General features: G+C 41.8%; 1 protein-coding gene across 1 annotated transcript in view; it reads right to left on the bottom strand.

Annotated features, from left to right (window-relative positions):
- The window catches only part of LOC132815183 (septin-7), a 115,967-nt gene that overhangs the window by 41,615 nt on the left and 51,256 nt on the right, over positions 1-23,096 (bottom strand). Inside the window, exon 3 of the mRNA XM_060823998.1 lies at positions 16,158-16,264. Within this exon, the coding sequence (XP_060679981.1) occupies positions 16,158-16,264 (107 nt within the window). The remainder of the gene's footprint in view (positions 1-16,157; positions 16,265-23,096) is intronic.

Raw genomic sequence — 23,096 nt, 5'->3', positions numbered from 1 at the left:
TATCTCCATTAAACTTTTACCCTCTCACCTTAAATCCTTGACCCTTCATAACGGAGTCCCACACGCTGGGGAAAAAGGTTCTTACTATTCACCCTGTCTCCACCTCTCATGATTTTGTAGACCTCAATCAGGTGCCCCCTCAACCTCTGTCTTTCTAATGAAAATAATCATGATCTACTCAACCTCTCTTTATGGCTAGCACCGTCCATACCAGGCAACATCCTAGTGAGCCTCCCCTGCACACAGTCTCCAAAGCATCCACATCCTTTTGGCAATGTGGCGACCTGAACTGTATGCAGTCTTCCAAATGTGGCCTATTCAGCTGTAACATGACTGGTCAACTGGTACTCAATACCCTGTCCAATGCAGTGTGCCCTTTTGAACAATATAGATCTACATTGCCATCTTCAGGGTACAATGGACCTGAGCACCCAGATCGCTTTGTACATCAACTTTCCCCAGGGCTTTTCCATTTACCATATGGTTTGCCCTTGAATTGGATCTTCCAAAATGCATCACCTCGCATTTGACCAAATTGAACTCCACCTGCCATTTCTCTGCCCAACTCACCAATCTATCTAAATTCTGCTGTATTTTCTTACAGTCCCCTTCACTATCTGCTACTCCACCAATCTTGGCGTCATCTGCAAACTTGCTATTCAGATGAACTGTACCTTCCTCCAGAGCATTAATGCACATCACAAACAAGTGTCCCAACATAGATCCCGATAGAACACCACTTGTCACAGTTCTTCATTTTGTGAAAGTCACTCCCACTACTACAGTCTCCTGCTGCCCAGTCAGTTTGCTATCCATCTAGCTAGTACACCCTGGATCCCATGTGACTTCACTTTCTCAAATCAGCCTACATGTGGAACTTCAAATGCCTTTCTGAAGTCAATGTACTGTCACTCAGTGGTTTGCATTGCTGCCTCACAATGCCAGGGACCTGGGTTCGATTCCTGCCTTGGGCGACTGTCTTTGCCGAGTTTGCACATTGTCCCAGTGTCTGCGTAATGGCATTTCTCCAATCCTCTGGGATCTCACCAGTGTTCAAGGATGCTGCAAAGATATCTGTTAAGGCCCCTGCTATTTCCTCTCTCACTTCCCTCAATAACATAGGATAGTTCCCATCCATACCTGGGGTCTTGTCCATTTAATGCCTTTTAGAATACCCATACTTTCTCCCTCCTTCTACTGCTTGACCTTGAGTAATCAAATATCTATCCCCAACCTCAACATCCGTCATGTCTCTATCTTCTATGAATACCAGTGTAAAGTACTCATTAAGAATGTCACCCATTTTCTCTGACTCCACACATAACTGCCCTCCATTGTCCTTGAGGGGGCCAACCCTTTCTCTCGCTATCTTCTTGCTCCATATATATGAATACGAGATTCATTTCCAGACGTTTCTTTATCTTGCTAGGAAACATCTTCAGTGGATCTCATGCGAAGCAATGCTGAAAATTCCTGGTTTCTATTTATACGTTTGGGTTGGTAATATCATTTCCTGTGAAACTGAACCTTTCAGCTCAGCAAGCAAACCTACATCCAAAACTTCAACCTGAGCTACAAATCTTCTCAAAACGTGCTATGAATAAGAGACTTTGGGATTTTTCTTAACTTTGTTTGCTAAAAATAGTTCATGACCCCTTTTTGCCCTCAGTTTCCTGTTTCAGATTGGTCCTACTTTCCAGATATTCATCCAAAGCTTCGTCTGTTTTCAGTCACCTTGACCTTATGTATGCTTCCTTTTTCCTCTTAGCTACTCTTACAATTTCACCTGGCATCCATGGTTCCCTAATCTTGCCATTTCTATCCTTCATTTTCACAGGAACATGTCTGCCCTGCACTCTGATCAACCTCTCTATAAAAGCCTTCCAGATATCAAATGTGGATTTACCTTCAAATGGCTGATCCCTATCCACATTTCCCAGCTCTGCCAAATTTGGCAATAGTTGGCCTTACCCCAATTTAGCACCCTTCCTTTAGAACCACTCTCGTCTTTGTCCATGAGTATTCTAAAACTTGCGGAATTGTGATCATTTTTGCCAAAGTAATCCCCTACTCAACTTCAAACACCTGACAGGCTCATTCCCCAACATTATGTCCAGTATGGCCACTTCCAGAGTTGAATTATTTACATACTGCTCTATAAACCCTTCCTGGATGCTCCTTACAAAATTCTGCTCCATCCAGACCTCTAAGTGAAATCCAGTCAATGTTGGGAAAATTAAAGTCTCCTACCTTGTTGCTTCTGCACCTTTGCATAACCTGTTTAGATATTTATATTTTTATCTCATCCTTGCTGTTGGGAGGACTGTAGCACAGCCTCAAAATTGTTACTGCACCCTTCCAATTTCTGAGCTCTGCACATATTGCCCTCCTTCAGCACAGCTGTGATATCCACTTTGATCAGTAACGCAACTCCTCCGCCTCTTTTTCCTCCCTATCCTGACTGAAGCATTTACATCCTGGGATATTTAATTGCCAATCATGCCCTTCCCTCAACCAAGTCTCAGTAAAAGCAATAACATCACAAATCCAGGTACTAATCCAAGCCCTAAGTTAATCTGCCTTACCTACTATATCTCTTGCATTAAAACAAATATACCTCAGACCACCTGTCACTTGGGGTTCATCATCTGCTCCCTGTCTACTCTTGCCCTTAGTCACACTGACTTTACAGGCTTTACTTATGACCTCCTTACTGTCCACTAATCTCTTCACTTGGTTCCCATCCCCCTGCCACATTAGCTTAAACCCTCCCCAAGTGTTAGCAAAAGCACCCCCTTTAGGATACTAGTTCCATCCGGCCTAGGTATAGACCATCCAAGTTGTAATAGTCCCACCTCCCCCAGAACCGATCCTAATGTCCCAAAAATGTGAACCCCTCCCTCCTGCACCATGTCTCAAACCATGCATTCAACCTGCCTACTTTTTCATTTCTACTCTTGCTAGCATGTGGCACTGGTAGCAATCCTGAGATTACCACCTGAGGTCTTACTTTTTAAAACTTGGCTGCTAACTGTAAATTCTGCTTGTATGAAGTCATCCCGTTTTTCACCTGTCACTGGTGTCTATTTGAACCACGACAGCTGGCTGTTCACCTTCCCTTTCAGAATGTTCTGCAGCTGATCTTAGACACCCCTGACCCGTGCACCTGGGAGGCAACATACCATTCAGGAGTCTCATTTTCAACCACACAACTACCTACTCTACTCTCCTTACGATTGAATCCCCTACAACTATAACCCTTCCATTCTTTACAGCAGAGCCAGCCACGGTGCCATGAACATGGCGACTGATGCCTTCCCTGGTGAGCCATCTCCCCTTACAGTAGCCAAAATGGTATTGCTGTTTTGGAGGGAAATAACCATGGGGACACCTGGACTGCCTTCCTGCACTCTGCCTTCCTGCACTCTGCCTTTTGGTCACCCAGTCCCTTTCTCCCTCAGCAATCCCAATCTGCAGTGTAACCAATTCACTAAACGTGCTATCCAAATTGAGTCCATCCACAGCTCCAGAATTGTCATGTGGTTTAACAAGAGCTGGACACACTTGCTGCATGTGAAGGAGCCAGGGACATCAGCAATAATCGCTGAGCTCCCACATTGAGCATGAAGAGCATAACATGGGTCTGAGATCTCTTGCCATTTTTACTCTTAAGCTTAACTTAGTCCAACTATAATATCAAAAAGCAGATAAATGAAAGAAAAGGCAAAACTTTTACCAATTACACGATAAAAAAGAAAAACTTCACCTTATCAACAAACCACAGTATAGTCTTTTTTGGTTAGAAGAGGCTTCAGGCGCTGCCCAAATATATCAGTTTACTCAACTTCCCAAAGCACAATTTGACCGCTCCTGCTGCAAAATTGAGGCCACTGACTCGAGGGGGATGTCCTTTCAGAGGGAAACTTACCTTCCCAGCAGCCCTCTGGTCCTCGCTCTCACTGTTCCTGCTGCAAAACACCCACCCGACCTCCTCTAAACAAAAAAAAAGACACTGGTGTGCTGATAGATTTTCTATTTCATTTGTATTGCGTGATTGGTAAAAATTCTTCATTTTTTTCTTTTCTCATTTATCTGTTATTTGATATTATAGTTGGAATAAGCTAAGCTTAAGAATAAAAATGGCAGGAGGTCTCAGACCCATATTATGTTCTTCTTGCTCAATGTGGACAAAACATCAACTCTGCTTTCTCTCTACAGATACTGCCAGGTCTGCAGAGTTCCTCCAGCAATTTATGTTTCTGTTTCCACTATTCTTCATTTTATATGATCACCTATGCCTGTTCTTTATTATATACTAAAATAATTCTGAAATATGAAAAAATCCAATCTTTCATCACCAATTATTCAACAAAGCTTCTTCAGTAAATTTAAGCAATCATTTCTGTTAGACAACTAATCAAGCCATACCAGTAACACCACAAATTGCTGGTCAATAACCCAGCAAGATTCAGGGAACACAAAGATGTCTGGATCTGGTTCATGTTTCATCTTGATCCTCCTTTGAGCAGAGGGATGGTTAACATACAACCGAATGTGTTACTCCTTAAACTGCATGCATTCCAACCTAAGTTAAATGAGCTTGTGACGCAAATCAAAATTGGCAGGTATGATATGATGGGCAAAAGGGGTTGGGTCACATTCTAAGAAAGAAATTAGATTAATTCAACAGTAAGAAATGAAGCAGGGTCAGATGGTGTAGAATCTTTATGGGCAGAATTAAGAAATCACAAAAGGTAGAAAAAAAAACAGTTGGAGCTGTGCACATGCCTCCAAACACTAGTCAGGAGCTGCAGTGCCAGAAGATAGAAAAGCTGTGTAGGAAAAGCAAGTTAGTGATAATGGGAGATTTCAATATGCAGGTAGACTGGGTAAATCAGGTTGGTAGCAGTTTGCAAGTAAAAGGAATTTGTGGAATGTCTATAAGACAGCTTTTTGGAGCAGCTTTTGCCTGGCCCAACAGGGAACAGGCTATACTGGATTTCGTGTTGTGCGATTAGACAGACTTGATAAGGGAGCTGAAGGTGAAGGAACCCTTAGGAAACTTTGATCATAATGTTTGAATTTACTGTGCAAATTGAGAAGATAGAATCAGAGGTAACAGTATTCCAGCAGAATAAAAGCAACAACAGATGCATGAGGGAGGAGCTGGGCAGAATTGACTGGGGGAGGATCCTAGCAGGAAAGGCAGACAGTGGAAGAGCAATGGCAGGGGCTTCTGGGAGTAATTCAGGAGATACAGCAAAAACTATTCCTTTGGAAAAAGCAGCATGATACAGGGAGGATAAGGCAAACCTGGCTGACTAGGCATTGGGAAACCAAAGGGTTGGGAAGCTGGCAAAGACCAACAAAGGGCAACAACAAAAAAAAGTGGGCAAAACATTAAATGAGAGAATAAGCAAGCCAGTAATACGGAATACTAAGAGTTTCTTCAGATCTATAAAGGGGCAAAAATGGATATTGGACCGCTGGAAATGATGCTGGAGAGACAGTAGTGGGGAGCAAGGAAATGGGGTTGAGAAACTGAATAATTAATTTAGCATTACTCTTCACACAATGGAAAACACGAATAATATTGAGAGAGTTGGGGGCAGAGCTGAGTATGGTGGGCATCACCAAGGAGAAGATGCTCGAAAAACTGAAATGTCTCAAAGTGAATAAATCACCTGGACCTGATGGACTACACCCCAGAGTTCTAAAGGAGATAGCTGAAGAGATAGTGGAGGTCTAAATGGTGATCTTTCAGGAATTGATTGAGTCAGGGAGGGTCCGAGAGGACCAGAAAATGACCAACGTGGCACCCCTGTTTTAAAAGGGATTAAGTCAACAGATGGAAAATTACAGATGGATTAGCTTAACCTCAGTCATGCGTATGGTTTTGGCAAACATTACGAAGGATGAGATTTCTGAATATTCGCAATTGTAGGGTGAAATAGGGCAAAATCAGTATGGTTTCATCAAGGGGAAAGTCATGCCTGACAAATCTGCTAGAATTCTTTTAGATGGTAATGAGCACGTGAGACCAAGGAGAGCTAATGAATGTTATCTACCTGAACTGCAAGAAGGCTCTTGACAAGGTGCCACAGACAAGACTGCTGAGTAAATATGGGCCCATGGTGTTAGAGGCAAGGTGCTAGCATAGACAGAAGATTGGGTGTATGGCAGAAAGCAGAGAGTGGGGATAAAAGGGTCTTTCTCAGAATGGCAGCTGGTGACAAGTGCTGTTCTGCAAGGGTCAGTGTTGGGACCACAAATTTCACTTTAAACATTAATCTAGATGAAGGAATTGAGGGCATTCTGGCTAAGTGTGCAGACGACATAAACATAGGTAATACTGAGGCAGTGGCGGCGAGGCTGCAGAAGGATTTGCACAGGTTAGGAGTGTGGGAAAAAGTAGTGGCAGATACAATGCAACATGGGCAAGTATGAGATTATGTACTTTGGTAAGAAGAATAGAAGCATGGATTATTTGCTAAATGTGGAGAAAATTCAGAAGTCTGAAGTGCAAAGATTTGAGAGTTCTAGTCCAGTATTTTCTCAAGGTAAACTTGCAGGTTGTGTCAGTAGTTAGGAAAGCAAATGCAAAACAAAATAACTTACTTTGATAGGACTTAAATATAAAAGCAGGGATGTACTTCTGAGGCTCTAAGGGTCTGGTCAGACTACATTTAGAGTATTGTACACAGTTTTAGGCCCCATATCTCAGGATGGATGTACTAGCCCCAGGACGGGTTCTCAGGAGGTTCAGGAGAATGGTCCCAAGAATGAAAAGCTCAACGTATGAGGGATGTTGCAGACTGACAATACTCAATTGAGTTTAGAAGGATGAGGGGGGATCTAACTGAAACCCGACAGAATAGTGAATTGCCTGGACAGAGTGGACGTTAGGAAGATGTTTTCATCGGTGGAAGAGACTAGGACTCAGGGACACAGTTTTAGAGTAAAGAGAAGACCTTTGAGAACTGAGGTAAGGAGAAACTTAAATGGTGAATCTATGGAATTCACTACCACAGAAGGCTGTGGAAGCCAAGTCATTCAGTATATTTAAAACGAAAATAGATAGGCTCTGGATTGTCAAGGGGATCAAGGGTTAGGGGGAGAAAGCAGGAGAATGGGGTGAGAAACTTATCAGCCATGATTGAATTGCAGAGCAGACTCATTGGGCTGAATGGCCTAATTTCTTCTCTGTTATGTTCTGCATGCACCCTGCCAAACCTGGCCAAATGACAGCTACTTTTAAGAAAGTCAGTCAGCATTTCCCATTCAACCATTGCTGAGTTTAATAGCAAAAAGAAAAATCACAAAATGGATCACCCAACCAAGACTGCAATTAAATTTAAATCAGTAATCCACAGAATTAAGGACTTCTGTCAAGTTCACCAGCTTTGTTAGCTTTATTCCAATAAAGCATCAGACACTGCAAATTTTAAATGCTGTTCAAATTTGCAATACTGATTTCCAATCAATCAATCTCTACATACTGATGGAATAAAATCAGCTTGCATTTATCAGCAGTTTCTAATATTTTAGATGTATGAGGGTGGCCATACATGGGAAAATTTTAAAAATGTCACTGGAGGAATTCCAGGGAATGCTACTATAAACAACCAACATTCACATAACAATTCCTGACCATATCCTATCATCTGGTTTTTCACATCATTCCCTTGAGAATCCTAAAAACCAGAGCACAATTCTTGGCATTCCAAGCTTACATTATTCCGATCAGAGCGTTCTCTCTTCAGGGTTCATGTACTGACATCATCGTCATTTAGTACCTTCAGAACTCTTGCGTTGCAAGTAAATCAAATTACATTGAGATACTCTTGAGTTGTCAATAATGACTAAAGAAAACAATTCAGTCCAGGTCAGAAACGTTAATGGAACAGACTGTGGGAAATAAACTCACAAGTCACTTCTTAAATGGAAAATAGCTTGCATTCATGTCACTGAACCAACAAGATCTGAGGAGTGCAAACAAAGTACTTACTGATATGCTTAAGATTTCCAGATGTGACTGTGTAACTATGCTTTTGCTGCAAGTTTGCTCCATGCTAAAGAGTGTTATTCAGGCATTACATGTATTTTTTGTTGACAAGTTCAAGATGTCACAAGGTGACAAGAGTGGCAATTTTGCCCAATAATGAATGGAATTAAAAGTTTGGCGAGAAAGAATCTCATAGGAACTGAACCAAAAAGCTGCATGACAAATTGAATATTTGCACAAGAGGAGTCATTCTCAGCAAGCCAGTTTGGAAAGTGAATCCACAGACCAGGAAATAGCCCATCAACATTTTGATGCATTCATTCAACGGAGTTGGGGGATTCATCATCTCATCCAGACATGCAATTAGGTTATAAAAACTATATACTTCATGAGTAGAAGGATATGGGAAATTTGAAATCAACAAAGCACTGGAGGCCCATTACCAGCAGTGTTCCAGAGGGATTGGTGCTGGGTCCACTTTTTTTTGTGCTTTTATATAAATGATTTGGATGAGAAGGAGAAAGCGTGATTAGTAAGTTTGGATGAGACCAAAATTGGTGGTATAGTGCATACTTAAGAAAGTTATCTAAGATTACAAAGAAATGCGGATCAATTGGGTCAACGGGCTGAACAGTGGCAAATGGAGTTTAATTTGGATAAATGTGAGGTATTGACTTTTGGTAAAACAACCAACGGCAGGTCTCACATATTTAAAAGTCAGCTCTTGTGCCATGTTGTAGAACAGGCAGACATAGGAATTCAGGTACACAATTTTGCATCACATGTAGTCAGGGTGATTAAAGGCACTTAGCACACCGGCTTTAATTGCTCAGACCTGATGTGTAGGTGTTGGGACATCACGTTGAGCTTATATAAGATGTTGGTAAGGCCTCTACTGGAGAACTGTGTCCAGTTCTGGTCACCCTGTTACATGAACGATATTAAATTGGAGAGGGTTCAGAAAAGAATAAGCAGGATGTTGCCGGGAATGGAGAATTTGAATTATAAAGGAGGGGTTGGATAGGCTGGGACCTTTTTTCACTGAAGCATGGGGAGGTTAAGTGGTGGCCTGATACAGTATTATAAAATCATGAACTGTATAAAGAAAGTAAATGGTAGATACCTTTTCCCTAGGGTGGTAGATTTCAAGGGACATTTTTTTGTTAAGGTGAGAGGAGAAAGATTAAAAAGAGAGATGGGAGTAATTTATTTTTAAAAATACAGTGGTTCAGGTATGTAATGAATTTCCAGAGGAAGTGTTGGACGTAGATACAGTTACTGTAATTAAAATTCATTTGGATAAGTACATGAACAAGAAATGCTTAGTGGGCTATTGGCCAAGCACAGGCAGATGGGATTAGTTTAGTCTGGGATTATGGTTGGCATGGACGAGTTGGATTGAAGAGTGTTTCCGTGCTGTGTGACTATATAACTCAATCCTTTGATCAAACTTACATTTCTGACTCAACGTTGCTATTATTTCACAGGATTTGTTTCAGTAGTTTCCAAGCACACAGGATCAATATGGATTTCACCAGTTCCCTCATTCCCCCCCCCACCATGTTGTGAGAACCAACGTTCCAACTCGGCACCTTGCTCTTGACCTGACCTACTGTCCATCTTCCTTCCCACCTGTATGCTCCACCCTCATCTCAATCATCTAAACTTCACCTTTACCCACACATTCTCAGCTACCTTTCCCCCAGTCACAAACCACTCCCATGTATCTCTCAGCACCCTTGGCCTACAAGCCTCATGAAGCGCTTATGCTCGAAATGTCGATTGACCTGCTCCGCAGATGCTGCCTGACCGGCTGTACTCTTCCAGCACCACACACAATTTTGACCTCCAGCAACTGCAGTCCTCACTTTCCTCCAGGCTGTAGGCTGCCCAGACAGAAAGTAAGATGTTGTTCCTCCAATTTGTAGTCTGACTCACTGTGGCAATGAAGGTTGCCAAGCTTGGAATGTCGGAGAGGGAGAGGGAAGGGGAATTTAAATGGTGACCAGCAGGTCAGGCTGGCCCTTATTACTCCGGCTGAGATACTCGGCGAAACGTTCACTCACTTTCCATTTGATCTCACTGACAGAGAAGACCACATCAGGAGCACCGTATGCAATAAACTAGATTGGAGGAGATGCAGGTGAATCTTCGTTTTGACTAGAAAGACTGTTTGGGGCCCTGAATGGAAGTGGTGCGCCAGCAGGTTTTGCATCTTTCATGACTGAAGGAGAAGGTACCAGAATGGGGGTGGGCTGGTGGTGGGGAGTGTGGCACAAACCAATGAGCGATGAAGGAAACGGTCCTTGTGGAAAGCAGAGAGGATTGGGGTAGGAAAGATGTACTGGATGGTGGAGTCTAATTGGAGTGAGCGTAAGCGTTTGAGAATAATATGTTGGATACAGAGACTAGTGGGATCCTGTCTTATGTTTTGAGGTGGGGTGCTTAGAACAGTGGAGCATGGAATAGAGGTGAGGTGGCATGGAATAGATGGCTGTATTGATGACAGAGGGGGGGGAAAGCACGCTGTTTAAAATAGGTGAACACCTTGGATGCTTGGAAGTGGAACATCTCATCAGAGCAGATGTGATGGCGATGGAGGAATTGGGAAATCAGGCTAGAGTTTTTGCAGGATACAGGATGGGAGGATATGTAGTCCAGATAGTCATGGGAGCCTGTGGGTTTATAATAAATGTCAGTCCGTAAACTGTCACCAGAAATGGAAATGGAAAGGACACGAAGGTGGAAGGTGGTGTCCAAGGTAGACCCAATTGAATTGAGGGCAGGGTGGAAGTTGTTGGCAAATTTGATGAACTGCTCCAGTTCAGCCTGTGTGCAGGATGCAGCACTGGATGTAGACATCAATGTAATGGCGGAAGAGCTGGGGAACAGTACCTATGTCTGTATCGAAGAGGGACTCTTCAAAGTTGCTGACAATGACGCAGGCGTAGCTAGGTCCCATATGAGTACCCATGGCCACCCTCTGAATTTGGAGGAAATGGGTAGAGTTGAAAGAAACATTACTGACGGTGAGGACTAATTTGGCAAGGTGGTGGAGGGTATCGATGGAGGGGAACTGGATGGATCTGTTGGAGAGGATGAAACGGAAGGCCTGCAGGCCATCATTGTGGGGAACGGACATGTTTAAGGTCTGCACCTCCATAAAGATGAATTGCTGAGGGCCAGGGAACTGGAAGTTACCGAAGAGGTGGGCGGCATGGTTAGTGTCCCAGATCTAGGTGGGAAGTGCCTGGACCAAGGAGAAAAGAATGGAGTCACGGTAAGAAAGAATGAACTCTGTGGGATATGATGTGGCTGAAGAACAAAGTTTATTTTGTTATTGGTCAACTTCAAAGTTATAGGCCATGTAACTTGCCATTGTATGGCTAATTTACAAAGTTTAGATCTAAATCTATTCATAACATGACACCTTTTCCTACAAAATACAAAATTATGCCAAACTTATTTAAATGTTTTGAGCAGCAAGACACTTGGGAAAATACAAGAATCAACAAGATCATCAGTAAACTGCACCAGATATTTTTGATATTAAAAACATCTAGAGCAGGTCGAACTTGAACCCAGGTGGCCTAGCTCAGAGGCAGGGACACAACCACTTGTGCTATGAATCTCTTTTAAACTGATCTAACAGTTCGCTTGTGCAGCAGCACCAAATTAGATGAAGGCTTTTTTTTAAGTCACATGAGAAATGGGCTATATTGGCTAGGACAGCATTTATTACTCATGAGAAGGTTATGGTGAGCTGCTTTCGTAAACCACTGCAGTTCACTTGTGTAGGTAGATCTAAAACGTTCTTAAGTAATTCCAATCTCTTGACTAAAATCTTCTTAGCTAGTAGGCAGGGAGATGAAGTGAATTGACTGAGATGAAGTGTATATTAAAGTCCTATCATTCAGATGGCCACCCTTGACTCACCTTTCTGAACCTAATATTTATTTATTAGTGACTTAAGAAAAAACATAGCTCCTGGAGTACAAGTGCATAATGCACAATCTGTCATACTTGCCTTTTGCAAACATCAATTGTAAGCTGCACCATAAGTGCACACCCTGCCAAAGGTGGGACTTCACTGCAAAAAGTATTTTTATCAACCTGTTCAGAGTTGCTATCACATACCTCTAGAGAATGATGATACTTAAACTTGGGCCTCATGTTGTAGGGGTAGGGACACTACCATTGCACCATAACAGGACCCTTGTTCTGCCAACAGTTGCATATACAAATTATTGCTCAATAATGGCCAAGAACTCTCCATTTTTTCCTTTATGACAGGCTGGGCTTCTTCAAAAGAGAAAAAGGTTCCCGAGTCCGAGACAGAGATGTTTCCAAAGAGAAATTCATTGGGCTCCAATCTGCCATTTGCCAAAGCCACATTTCCAATGCTATAATAATATGCTCATCAGCCAAGGGAGCAACACTCTCACCTAGCAGGCAAAGCTCCATACCAAGGGAATGGCAAACTGCCTTTTCAAAAAGAAAGCACATGGGAAAGGAAGTAGCCTTTTGACACATGAAAGAAATTAATTGAGAGTAGGTGACGGAGTAGGGATAGATATTTTGTCTACTTCGATTGGCAGGTGGTGACAAGTGATGATCCCCGGGATTTGTACTGTTGCCTCCCTTTCCCACCATCTTTATAATAGACTCGGACGAAGGGAAGAGATATTTATTTTTGATGCTAAGTCAGTGACAGAGAAAGTCATAAGTGGAAGTAAAAGTCTCAAAAAGTCACTGACAGGTTATGAAAATAGTTTAATCATCAAGACTGGAAGGAATCAAATGCACTGTCTAAATAATCAGTCTTGGATTTAATGTAGTAAATGTGTAAACTGGTACCTTGAGACCATCTCCAACAAAAAACTGCACTTAGTACAAGGGCTGACTTTGAACTTGCCTTGTTTTTGTCAGCAGTTGTGTTCTGTAAACCTTTTCATCAAATGAATACTGGAACTGTAATGCAGTTATAAGCATGACTGAAGGCAGCTCAGTGCTAAGTACTACAGACTGGCACTGCCAAGTCTGGCTGTCACAGAAACCAGCAATTGTTTCCAGACAGCTAAGTTCTGTTTATTCTTGGAGCATTACAGTGGAGTTCATTCTTAGTGGAATCAAATCCACCACAATATTTAGGTTCATCAGCAAGCATATAATGAGCATTTCTGATTACTTGATCAAATCCTAAATCTATATGCCAGCATCCATACAGAAGGAATCCGAGAGCATTGTTTTTCCAACTGGTTTATCTGTTAGTCATGGTCCAAGTAATGACTCTCTCACCTCAGTCTCCAGGCTGTTGATTCAAATCGCATTGTTGGGCCTCAGCACAAAAATCAAGGTTGATGCCCTATATAGTACTGTTTAGATCTGACATTTTGCTGAAGAGGTACATCCTGCTCCCTACACTTTTATAATATGCGTATGGTGAAGAAAATGCACTGTACTTCTACATACTTAGTTTACAAGTAAATGGAGACCTTAAAGTATGACACTAGCTAAAGCCAGCTCAGTGACATTTAAGTAACAAGGAGTGGCCCTCACAGAGTTTCACCCACACTTAATACTTGTAATGTAGAACAAGTTAGCAGGAAAAAAACCTGGTGATAGAACAGGATTTCCCATTTCTAACCCTGATCACACTAAAATAACACCCCTTTGGAAGTAGTTACCAAATGAAGCTTAAATGTCCCTTCAAAACTACAAGCTTCTAATGTTTGAATTAATTCATTCTGCCACGTATTACTGATATGAGGAGACTTTTAGAGGACTGCCACTACAGTTCCATAACCTCTCTTGAAATCAGAGAATCCCTACAGCGTTGAAAGATGCCATTTGTCCCATCAAACTCATACCTATTCTCCAAAAAATCATCCCACCTAGACCGACCCCCCCAACCACATCTGTGACCCCATATTTACCATGGCTAATCCACATCACTTAAACATTCCTGACAAGACTGACAACTTCAGCACAGCCAAACAACCATCACATCTTTGACTGTGGGAGGAAGTCGCTTTTCAAATATTCTTTGTTATGTAATTTTTAAAATAGATTTTATTTTTAAAGCTGAAACTTCCACGTTTACCAATAATACCACAGGATTTTATTTAAGCAACTACAATATAAACAGTGTCTTTGCTGGCTGAAACTAACCTATGCAAAACAGAAGATTGTGGCAGTAATGTGCACAATGAGGCAATGCCTGGCATGACGGCTCTGTCCCTCGAAAACACAAAAAACAAATATGAAAGATACTAAGAGTCTAGACAGCCTGCAGCAATCAAGTATTTTGATAAAAACTGAAAGAATTTTGGGCAGCACGGTGGCACAGTGGTTAGCACTGTTGCCTCACAGTGCTAGAGACCCGGGTTCAATTCCCGCCTCAGGCAACTGTGTGGAGTTTGCACATTCTCCCCGTGTCTGCGTGGGTTTCCTCCGGGTGCTCAGTTTTCCTCCCACAATCCAAAAATGTGCAGGATAGGTGAATTGGCCATGCTACATTGCCCGTAGTGTTAGGTGAAGAGGTAAATGTAGGAGTATGGGTCTGGGTGGTATACACTTCGGTGGGTCGGTGTGGACTTGTTGGGCCAAAGGGCCTGTTTCCACACTAAGTAATCTAATCTAAAAAAACTGCAGATGCCAGAAATAAAATGAAAACAGAAATTGCTAGAAAAGCTCAGCACATTTGGCAGCATCTGTGGAGAAAAATCACACTAATGGGTCTAGTGACCTTTCCTCAATCAAATATTTTGGAGAACATTGGAGGACAAGAAAATCAGGCAGAAGTTCACACCACCAGGAGCTTCAACATGCAGTACGAAAACAAAAATGTGAAATAAAATCTGCATGACACCATAAGACGAAGCAGCAACATGCAGCTTTTCAGCTTATGGAGTCCATTCTGCCATTGAGATCATAGCTAATCTGATAATCTTCAACGCAACTTCCTGATTTCCCTCCCTCCAACAACCCTCAATTTGTTTATTGTTTAAAAATCTGTTGCTTTAAGCACTGAAAAGACTTAATGACCCAGCCTTCAGTGGTTTAAAAAAAAGTTTCACAGATTCATTCTCAGAATAAATTCTTCTTTTCTTCTGTCTTACATTTACTGATGGACGTTTAAGAAAGAAATCCAGCCCCCAATCCTTTATCAGGTCTTTTTTTTGTTAATTCTCTACCATCTACTGTCCACATCATATTCTTTGTCCACATAATGTTAGCAAGCTGTTAAGTCTCTAGTTCTGGTCAAACATTACTGACCTGAAATGTTAACTAATTCTGGATACAATCTCATCCATTTCCAGCATTTCCTGCTTTGTTTCAAAATTCAAAAGGAACAGGAACAGATTATTCAGCCAGATTCTGCTGCATCATTCAATACGATTCTGGCTGATCTTCAATGCCTTCCACCTAACCCACCCATATACCTCTACATCGCTCAAAATCGGAAATCTAACAAATTCTATCTTAAATATACACAAAGGCTGAGGTTCCACAGCCCTCCAGAGTAGAGATTTCTGATGTGCATAACCCTGTGAATACAGAGATTTCACACCTCAAACCAAATTGACATTCTCCTTATTTTTCCAATTGTGTCTCCTATTCTAGACATTCCAACTGGAGATACACCAACATAAATTTTACATTGTTTTGGTCTTGGCACTCACTCTTTTTATCTCAAAAAGGCCAAATGGAATTTGAATTTATGTTAGTGTCTTCATTCAAATTCAGAACTGGATTGCTGCCAGGCTGACTTAACTGTTTAAGTCTAAGTCAACAAAACAAAAGTTTGACAGGTTAATTTCAATAATCTTTTAGTGGAAGAATTGACACCATTCTAAATATACTCATCATAGATCTTGACAACACCAAGATCCTAGAGTGACGTAGTTTTTAGTCATTTAATCTGCAGATTCTCACTGTTTTCTCAATTGCTGACAAATTTCAGTTCATTAAAAAAGCTGACCAGCCCAGAAGCAAACTTTTCCATAATGTGCACCCGTCAGAAAATGTTTTTTTTGAACCGAATACTGAAAATTAAACTCATAATTGAAATGCTTCAATCCAAAGTTACTTGAAACATTTTTAGAATGTGAAGATTAACAGACAGACAACTTGCAGATTGAGGACATACCATTACTGTTTTTTTGATCCTATGCGACGGCCCTGGGTAGTCTGACGAATACAAGTCTGTCAGAAACAAAGAGTTGATGAGCGTCGACTTTCCTAGTCCTGACTCACCTGTAACACAAACAGTTTCAAGAAAAGGTTTAGGAACAAAATAATTCATGTTAAATAATTTGCATTTCCTGCAGTTTAATTTTGTTCCTCTTTCCTCTGAACTCTTTAAATTAGTTCAAATAGAGCTAGTGGTTACTGAAGATTTGCCAGATTTACACTCAAAAGAATAAATGATCAATTTAATAGATTACTTAAAATCATCCACAGAATAAACAGCATTTTTGTCTTTTTTTAAAAATGGATCAAAATTCCTCACCATCTTTAAAAACAATCCTCCAAAGGTTGACTAAAAGTGAGTCAATGATTTGAGGTACCACGCAGCTTGAAGACTTCTGCACCTCATGAGACTGACTATCCCTCAGTCACCACCCTACTTGGTACTAGATTGGCAGTACCGCTTTTCAGAGCTTTTCCTAATCCTCCAGAATTCCTTAAAATAAAGCTCTTTTGCCATGCCTCTTTCCCGGACTTCAAATGCCTAAAAAATCCTTCTGTTCTGCAATGTTTCAGATTCTGCTCAACTCCTTAAGCAGCTCTAACTATGCAAAGGCCATTTAAACTTAAATCTCCAAAGTTCTCTGGGATGCCCTTAATAATACAAGCTATTAACAACTCGGGGAAAAAAAAAGTGATGCAAGGAAGGTAGCAAAGGCTTTGTACAGTAAGAAATGGCTCAAAATGTTAATTATCTGCCCAATGTGAGCAACAAAATTGCCAGAATGCTTTCCCAACTTGTGTAACTCTTGCCAAAGCTCGATTGTTTTCATTCATGCCTTACTTCAATTATCTTCAAACTAAAACAAAAAGTCAAATTGGTAATTGCTAGAATAAACTCGCCTCATTACAGATTCTTCAACTAAGGGGAACAGCTGCTTTCTACACAACTGTCCATGTCCCCGAATGTTATAGCCTCAATCAGGTTCCCTCTCAGCCTTCCAAAAGAAAACCTGAACCTATCCAGAAATAAAAACAAATTGCTAGAAAAAGCTCAGGTCTGGCAGCATCTGGGGAGAGAAATCAGGGTTAAAGTTTTAGGCCAAGTGACCCTTGATCTGAACCTGTTCAACCTCTCTTCATAGCGAAAAGGTTTCCCACTCAGTACATCCAAACATGCCCACTACTAATTTCATGATAAAAGACAGGTCATTAACGAAGCAGTCAAAACTTCTTGGGTCCAGCAAACTACTTGAAGGAATTCCAACACTGACGACTTGGGGCTGGATGATGGGCTTCCAACAATCAAACCCAACTCAACCCTAATTCCCAATGAGTTCAATTTTCAGAGAGCTCCTTGATGCTATGCTATGCCAAATGCAGCTTTGGTGTCAAAAACAATCATATCAACCCCACTTCAATTTCAGCTTTGCGCATTGAGACACTGGTTCTCAGGAGGTTGGGTTGAGAGTGTGGCACTGGCACAACCCAAATGAGATACAATCTTCTTTGAATGAAAAGCCCATAATCACCAATACTGCGAAGCATAGAGGTGCTGGCAACAGGCGCAACATTAATGCTCCAGAACTAGCTTAGCCATCCAACAACTCCTCGATAACACAGCAAATTTCCCAATTATGTCCTGACCACAAAAGAAATTTGTATCATCGACAGTCACAGGTGACGTGCCAGAAGACTGCAGGTTGGCTAACACGGTACCATTATTTAAGAAAGGTGGTAAGGATAAGCCAGGGAACTATAGAGCGGTGAGCCCGATGTCAGTGGCGGGCAAACTGTTGCCGAGTGAATCCGGAGGGACAGGATTTACACGTTTTGGAAAAGCAAGGACTGATTAAGGCCAATCAACATGGCTTTGTGCGTGGGAAATCATGTCTCATGAACTTGATTGAGTTTTTTTTTGAAAAAGGAGCAAAGAGGATTGATGAGAGCAGAGTGGTGTACGTGCTCTATATGGACGTCAGTAAGGTGCTCGACAAAGTTCCCCATGGGGGACTGGTTAGCAAGGTTAGATTTAATTGAATACAGGGAGAACTAGCCATTTGGATCCAGAGCTGACTCGAAGGTAGAAGACAGAGGGTGATGGCAGAAGGGTTGTTTTTCAGACTGGAGACCTGTGATCAGTGCAGTGCCACAAGGTCCAGGTCCACTACTTTTCACCATTTATACAAATAATTTGGATCTCAGCATAGGAGGTATAGTTAGTAAATTTGCAGATTACACCAAAATTGGAGGTGTAGTGGACAGCAAAGGTTACCTCAAATTGCAAGTGGATCTTGATCAGATCAGCCAATGGGCTGAGTGGTAGATGGAGTTTAATTTAGATAAATGAGGGGTGCTGCATTTTGGGAAAGCAAATCTTAGCAGGACTTATACACTTAATGGTAAAGTTCAAGGGAATGCTGCTGAACAAAGAGACCTTGGAGTGCAGGTTCATAGCTCCTTGAAAGTAGAGTCGAAGGTGGATAGGATAGTGAAGGCGGCATTTGGTATGCTTTCCTTTATTGGTCAGAGCACTGAGTATGGGGGCTGGGAGGTCATGTTGCAGCTGCACAGGACATTGGTTAGGCCACTTTTGGAATAGTGCACGCAATTCAGGTCTCCTTCCTATTGGAAGGATGCTGTGAAACTTGAAAGGGTTCACAACAGATTTACAAGCATGTTGCCAGGGTTGAAAGATTTGAGCTAAAGGGAGAGGTTGAATACACTGGAGCTGTTTTCCCTGGAGTGTTGAAGGCTGAGGGGAGACCTTCTAGAGGTTTATAAAATCATGAGGGGCATGGATAGGATAAATAGACAAAGTCTCTTCCCTGGGGTGGGGGAGTCCAGAACTAGAGGGCATAGGTTTAGGGTGAGATGGAAAAGATATAAAAAGGGACCTAAGGGGCAATGTTTTCACGCAGAGACTGGTGAGTGTATGGAATGAACTGCCAGAGGAAGTGGTGGAGGCTACTACAACACAATATTTAAAATGCATCTGGATGTGTATATGAACAGGAAGTGTTGAGGGGGATATGGGCTAAGTGCTGGCAAATGGGACTAAATTGAGTTGGGATATCTGGTCAGCATGGACGAGTTGAACTGAAGGGTCTGTTTCCATGCTTGACATCGATGACTCCACGGACAGCACAAATCCATTCAACCAATGTGAACTCATGTTCACAGGGGATTAGCTGCACCTCTGCATTCCTCAACTAGTCATATTACTATGATGGCACCTCCTACAAAGTAAGTCAAAACTAACCATAAAAGGATTGAGCAGGTTGACTGCCAAAATATTGTTACAAAGAAAATAAGGTATACATAGTCTGTTCAAAGCTAGAGATGGGAAAGATAAAACAGCAAGTATGACAAAAGGCTGAGCTAAAGCCTGAGGAAACTCATGCAACACCAACTGGGTCAAATGGCTGGTTTCTATGCCATATATTCCATGTATTTCTATGTTACATAATATCACAAGTCTCCAATGTTTTGAACTTTATTCAGTGCAAGTTCTCATCAAATTATGACATACTTGCAAGACATGTCCTAACCTGTGAAATGCTGTTTGGCAGACAAGATTTTCCAGAGCTCAAAAACCCTCAACTCTGACATTTATGATTAAGAATTATGCCCAATGCTTTACATTTCTTCTGCAGCAAGAGTCTTTTTTTAAGAGCAAGTCTGCAAATATTTGCAGTCAGCCATGTTTCAACGATCATGTGATCACCTCTGATACATAGGTTTTGGTATAAAACTCTACTCCAGAGTCTACCGCATATAATCTAAGCCAATATTCCAAATGGTCCCGAGTGCTGCAGTGACAGATGTAAGTGATTCCCTCAACGTCAATTAAATCATCAAGGAGTGTCTAATTATCTCTCATCCAAACAACAAAAACAAGGAGCCCTCTTGTGGCACAGTGGCAGAAGCCCTAGCCCTGGTCCAGGAGGCCCAGGTCCAAGTCCCACCTGCTCCAGAGGCAATAACATCACTGAACAGACTAATGAGAAAAATAGATTAATAAACTAAACAGCACAACAGGAGACCTGATCATTTATTTAATTGCTCTGTTAGATCTTCCTGGGCACAAATTGGTTGCTATGTTCACTACATTCTAATAGTGACTGCCTTTCACAAGTACATTATGGAACAGCAGTCACAACAAACAATACGTAATACAAAATCATCATTATTGAACATACCAATGCCGGTCTGATTTCTACAGTCATGATCATAATATCACAGCTGGAGGTCTGCAAAGCTTGCACAAAATATTTCAAATCCATCCATAAAATCTAGGATACAAACAGTTCATTTTTCTCCACAAGGAGTTTGGGAGACGGAAGTTTATGCTTTAAAATTGCACATATACAAGAAAATAATTCTTTCAACTTCTACATTAAATGCCATTTTAATTGTCGGGGAGAAAGAAAATTTAATTTTTTTGATATCATGCAACTGAATTATAATTGCTCATTAGTTCAAAGAGAAGCCAGTAGGGTGACGAAAAAAATTACATAACCAAACAGATTAATGAATAATAATGACAGCTCTGGAGAAGGTCTGACACAAATCTCAATGCTCTGGCCCAGAGGTTAAGACATTACAACTGCATATAAAATCCTAAAAGAGTGAGGAATGCTGACATTCAATTATCACGTTACAAACAACCAAGTCAAACTACAGAAACAAAATGATCAGGTACTTTCTTCAACATGATGCGCACACCACAAATCTGATAAAAAAAAGTGTTAGCTCAGACGATTTCATCAAATGAATGTAGTATTCTCACAGCCTTAAGTCTGACAGGACCATCTTCTCAGCTCTATTCTGCTATATCCATTGCATGTTCAAAAAGTCGTGTCTTTCCAACCTCCAAGTAATAAAACAACAAAGAAAGCTCAGAATTACACTCAACTAAACAAACTAAATTCAATTATTAACTTAAAATCGCGGAACCTAAGCTTCAACCTATTAACAGAATCATGATCTTGTGTATTAGCTTCTAAAAGTCTTAAAAATCTTACTTTTCCAATTAGGATATCACTGACAGCTGCAATATATTTTCCTATTTACTTGGAGATTTAGGGCGAGTGTTGCAGAATAGAAATAAGTTAATTGGGGGTCCTTCTGCCGGAAAGGAAGTGTAGCACAAGTATCAAACAAGTTATGTACAATGTGTTGTGTGCAAGTTGGAGTTCATAGACATCTTGCTTCAAGATTTAACACAAAACAGAATGTTATGAAGAAAGTGAGGATTGCTGATGCTAGAGGTCAGAGTGGAGTGTGTGGTGCTGGAAAAACACAGAAGATGAGGCATTCTCCATCCAAGCATCGGGTGGTTAAGGCGTGGCGATGGAGGATGCCCAGGACCTGCATGTCCTTGGCGGAGTTGAAGTATTCAGCCAGGAGGTGGTGGGGTTGGTTGGTGTAGGTATCCTGGAGATGTTCTCTGAAGCATTCTGCCAGTAGGCATCCTATCTCCTCAATGTCAAGGAGACTACAACAGGAGCAACGGATACAGTAAATGACATGTGGAAGTGCAGGCAAAACTCTGATCGATGTGGAAGGCTCCTTTAGGGCCTCAGATAGGGTTTGGGGGGGGGGGGGGTGGGGAGGAGGAGGAAGAAGAAGAACGAGGTTGGCCACAGATTTTACAATTACTGTGGTGGCGGGGAAGGTGCCCAGAGGAGAGGGTGGGTTAGTGGAGGTATGGACCTGACAAGAGAGTCGCGGATGGAATGGTCTTCAGAATGCAGATGGGGTGGGGAGGGAAATAAATCCCTAGTGTCAGTTTGTAGGTGGTGGAGATGGCAGAGGATGATGGACAGTACACGAAGGTTGGTGGGGTGGAAGGTGAGAAGAGTGGTTGGTGGGGGGGTGGGGGGGGTGGGGAGAGATTGATTTCTGTCCTTGTTGCTGTTGGAGGGGTGGGGTTCGAGGGCAGAGGTGTGGGAAGTGGATGAGATGTGCTGGAGGGCATCATCGACTCCGTGGGAGGGGAAATTGATGTGTTTGTAGGAGGCAGCCCTCTGGTGTTCTGTGGTGGAACTGGTCCACCTGGGAGTAGATGTAGCAGAGGTGGAGGAATTGGGAATGAGGAATAATGTTTTTACAGAAGGCAGGGTGTGATGAGGTGTAGTCCAGCTGGTTGTGGAAGTCAGTGGGTTTGCAGAAGATGTCTGCGCTGAGTTGGTCTCCATTGATGGAGCTGGAGAGATCCAGGAAGGGAAGAGGAGCTGTTCAAGATGGTCCAGGTGAATTTGAGGTCAGGGTGCAATGTGTTGGTGAAGTTGATTTACTGTTCAACCTCCTTGTGGGAGCACGATACAGTCATCGATGTCGCAGAGGAAAAGGTGGAGAATGGTGGCGGTGTAACTGCGGAAGATGGACAGTTTCACGTAAACAGAGGCAGGCGTAGCTGGGGCCCCATGTGGGTACCTATGGCTACCCCTTTTATGCTTATGGATATTGATGCAAGGCATAAGCATGGTAATTTCTTTTCCAAATTGGCTCTTTAATCAACTAAGATAACTGAGTTGCAATATCATCCATATGTATGCATTTTTAATTGAGATATTTGATAGCAGACCGGGACTTCAGAGGTCCCATTTGCCATCTTAGTTGGATGCAAAAATTCCATGGCATCATTCCAAGAGTGGGGAATTCTCCCAGTGTCCTGTTGTTACAATAATTATTCTTTACCAGCTTTCATTAAAACGGTTTATCTCAATTCCTATTACTGCGAGAAACTGTTGGGAGTTTGCAGCGGACAAATTGACTTCACATTTTTTTAATAAAATACATTGGAATGTTAAGAAGTACTATACAAGTATGAAATTCTTTGTCAGAGATCCAAAAGTACTTGGAGAATTAACCAAGTTAAAAGCCAACTTTA

This window comes from Hemiscyllium ocellatum, chromosome 4 (genome assembly GCF_020745735.1).
Source record: "Hemiscyllium ocellatum isolate sHemOce1 chromosome 4, sHemOce1.pat.X.cur, whole genome shotgun sequence".
Classification (NCBI taxonomy): Eukaryota; Metazoa; Chordata; class Chondrichthyes; order Orectolobiformes; family Hemiscylliidae; genus Hemiscyllium; species Hemiscyllium ocellatum.
Note: the sequence above shows the minus strand (reverse complement) of the source record. Positions and strands in the feature narration are given on the sequence as shown.